The following is a 2,343-nucleotide window of genomic DNA, read 5'->3' as shown; positions in this document are numbered from 1 at the left end:
CAACTTAATTGTATATATATATATATTTATTTAAAATAATATATTTATGAGGACTCTCTTATTAGAAGAGTAGTGAGCTCTTTTTATTTAATCATTGAGTCAAATTTATTTATTTTTTCTTATAAAATATGTGAAAAGTCAAATAAATTATTTAATGCATCTTTTAATCCAATGATTCAGTAGGAAGAAATCGTGACACTTCTCCTGAGAGTGTCCACCTAGAAGCTTTATTCTTATTTTTAAATGTTCACAGGAGTCTTAGGTGACCTAGCTCTATCCTTTGCAGTAGCTCTAAAAGACTGAGGGACCCTTTTTTTTTTTTTTTTTTTTTTTTAAGCATTACTCCAAATGGAAACAGAACGCAAATCAAGTGAACGCCCAGTAAATGACAATTCCATGAATGGCAGTACGTCCTCTTTACCCATATTTATTTCCTTTCCTAACATGCTCCCGGTAGAAGATTTACCACCCATCATTCCCACTTGCCATTGCACTATAAAAACAGTGTCCACACTAACACCACCTTCATCCCAAAGAAGCATTTCTAGCTAACTAAACATATATACACACTATTATTGTTCTAATACATTCAAGTGAGAGAGATATGGAGAAGAAGATGATGAGTTCCTCATTGTTTGTATTGGGCTTGGTGGTTTTGGCTATGGCTACAACCCCTGTGGTTAATGGCATCACGTGCCAAGACGCCGTATCGAAACTGTTGCCATGCCAGGGTTACTTGGTGGGTTTTTTTCCTATCTCGGTTCCATGTTGCCAGAGTGCTCAGTCTCTGAATCAGTTGGTTACTAACAGAGATGATCGGAAAGCAGTGTGTGAATGCTTCAAAAAAGTTGCACCGGCTGTTGGGGTTAACCCTGACAAAGCTAAGCAGCTTCCTCAGCTTTGCAACATCACTCTCTCTGTACCCATTGACTTCAACACAGATTGCACAAAGTAACATATATTTCTCTCTCACACACACAAACACACACTTCATTTTACAATATATATATATATATATATATATATATATCTGACTCAAATTGACTTTTTTTCTGTCTTTATTTTGTGACATGCAGGGCTTGATTGGTTGGTGGAAATTCTGGGGGAGAAACTAGCTAGAATGGTTTCCTTATATGGTAAAATAAAATGCTTGGCCTGATATAGCAGAATTATTATTAGATGTATCATGTCAAGATAGCAAATATATTGTAGCTTCTTCCTTTTTTTCCCCTTGGTGAACGATCTTCTTAATTGTATGAACACAATTACTAAATCTAACCAAGATATTCGTTTCCTAATCATGTTCTCTGGGATTTATGTTATTCAATTCTATGCTATATTCTTGAAATCTTCCATGTTTTGCAACAATGAATAATTTGACCTCCATATTTGCATGGATAGACTTAATTCAGAGTCTTCTAGTACAATAATGTGCCAAAAAAAAAAAAGAAAAAAAGAAAAGAAAAAGAATTATGTGAATTACAACAGATTTTTTTTTGGTAACCAATTAAATTTTTTTTAAAGGGAATATGCAATTAATCTAAGCTCTCCTGTCAAGTTCAAATGTGTATACACACACACACAGAAATAATGTTGGAAAATTTTGTAAACTGCAAGGGTATGTACGAAAAGATGCATTTATATCCTTCAAACTTTTATAGCTTGATCAAGGGATTCTCTTTAGCTTCAACTTATTGGGAATTTCTGAGCCTTTGTACAGATCACAAATTCAAGTTCATAATGTCATCAAATTAAATTGATACATGAGCCCCTGATAGTTTACCGGATAAATAGATAACTCGGGAATTTTCGGCCCACCAAGCGAAACCGGTGGTTTCTTGGTCACGACTGAATAAAGCTAAAGTTTTATTAAAGAGCGTTTCTACGGGATAGAACCTCCTCAGGAAATATAAGGTTTTCATGATGTTGATCTTGAGCGGCCATCCAAGCACGAATACCTTCCGAGTGTTCATAAATTGGTTCAGTTTCACATGCATTGACCAATGATGATCTCGGGACAGACACACAGCAATCCCACCTAAAATTAGATTGGCAGCCTCTCTATTCAGCTTTGCAATATCACTCTCCCTGTGCCCATTGACTTCAACACAGATTGCTCAAAGTAACATCTCTCTCTCACACACACACAAACACACACTTCATTTTACAATATATATGTGTGTATATATATCTGTCTCTGACTAAATTAACTTTTTTTCTCTCTCTTAATTTTGTGACATGCAGGGTTTGATTGGTTGGTGGAAATTCTGGGGGAGAAAGGTTTCCTTCGTCGAATAAAATTGTTCGCCAGAGATAGCATAGTTATATATTATATAATATATA

General features: G+C 35.1%; 1 protein-coding gene across 1 annotated transcript; it reads left to right on the top strand.

The window, feature by feature from the left end:
- Positions 1-604: 604 nt before the first annotated feature.
- On the top strand, positions 605-955 carry LOC132278698 (non-specific lipid-transfer protein-like). Its single transcript, XM_059780551.1, has one exon. The coding sequence runs from the start codon at positions 605-607 to the stop codon at positions 953-955; it is 351 nt and encodes a 116-aa protein (XP_059636534.1).
- Positions 956-2,343: the final 1,388 nt, after the last annotated feature.

This window comes from Cornus florida, unplaced genomic scaffold (assembly GCF_030987335.1).
Source record: "Cornus florida cultivar Cherokee Brave unplaced genomic scaffold, ASM3098733v1 CherokeeBrave_3.0.0_Hap2_Chr01, whole genome shotgun sequence".
Lineage (NCBI taxonomy): Eukaryota > Viridiplantae > Streptophyta > Magnoliopsida > Cornales > Cornaceae > Cornus > Cornus florida.
Note: the sequence above shows the minus strand (reverse complement) of the source record. Positions and strands in the feature narration are given on the sequence as shown.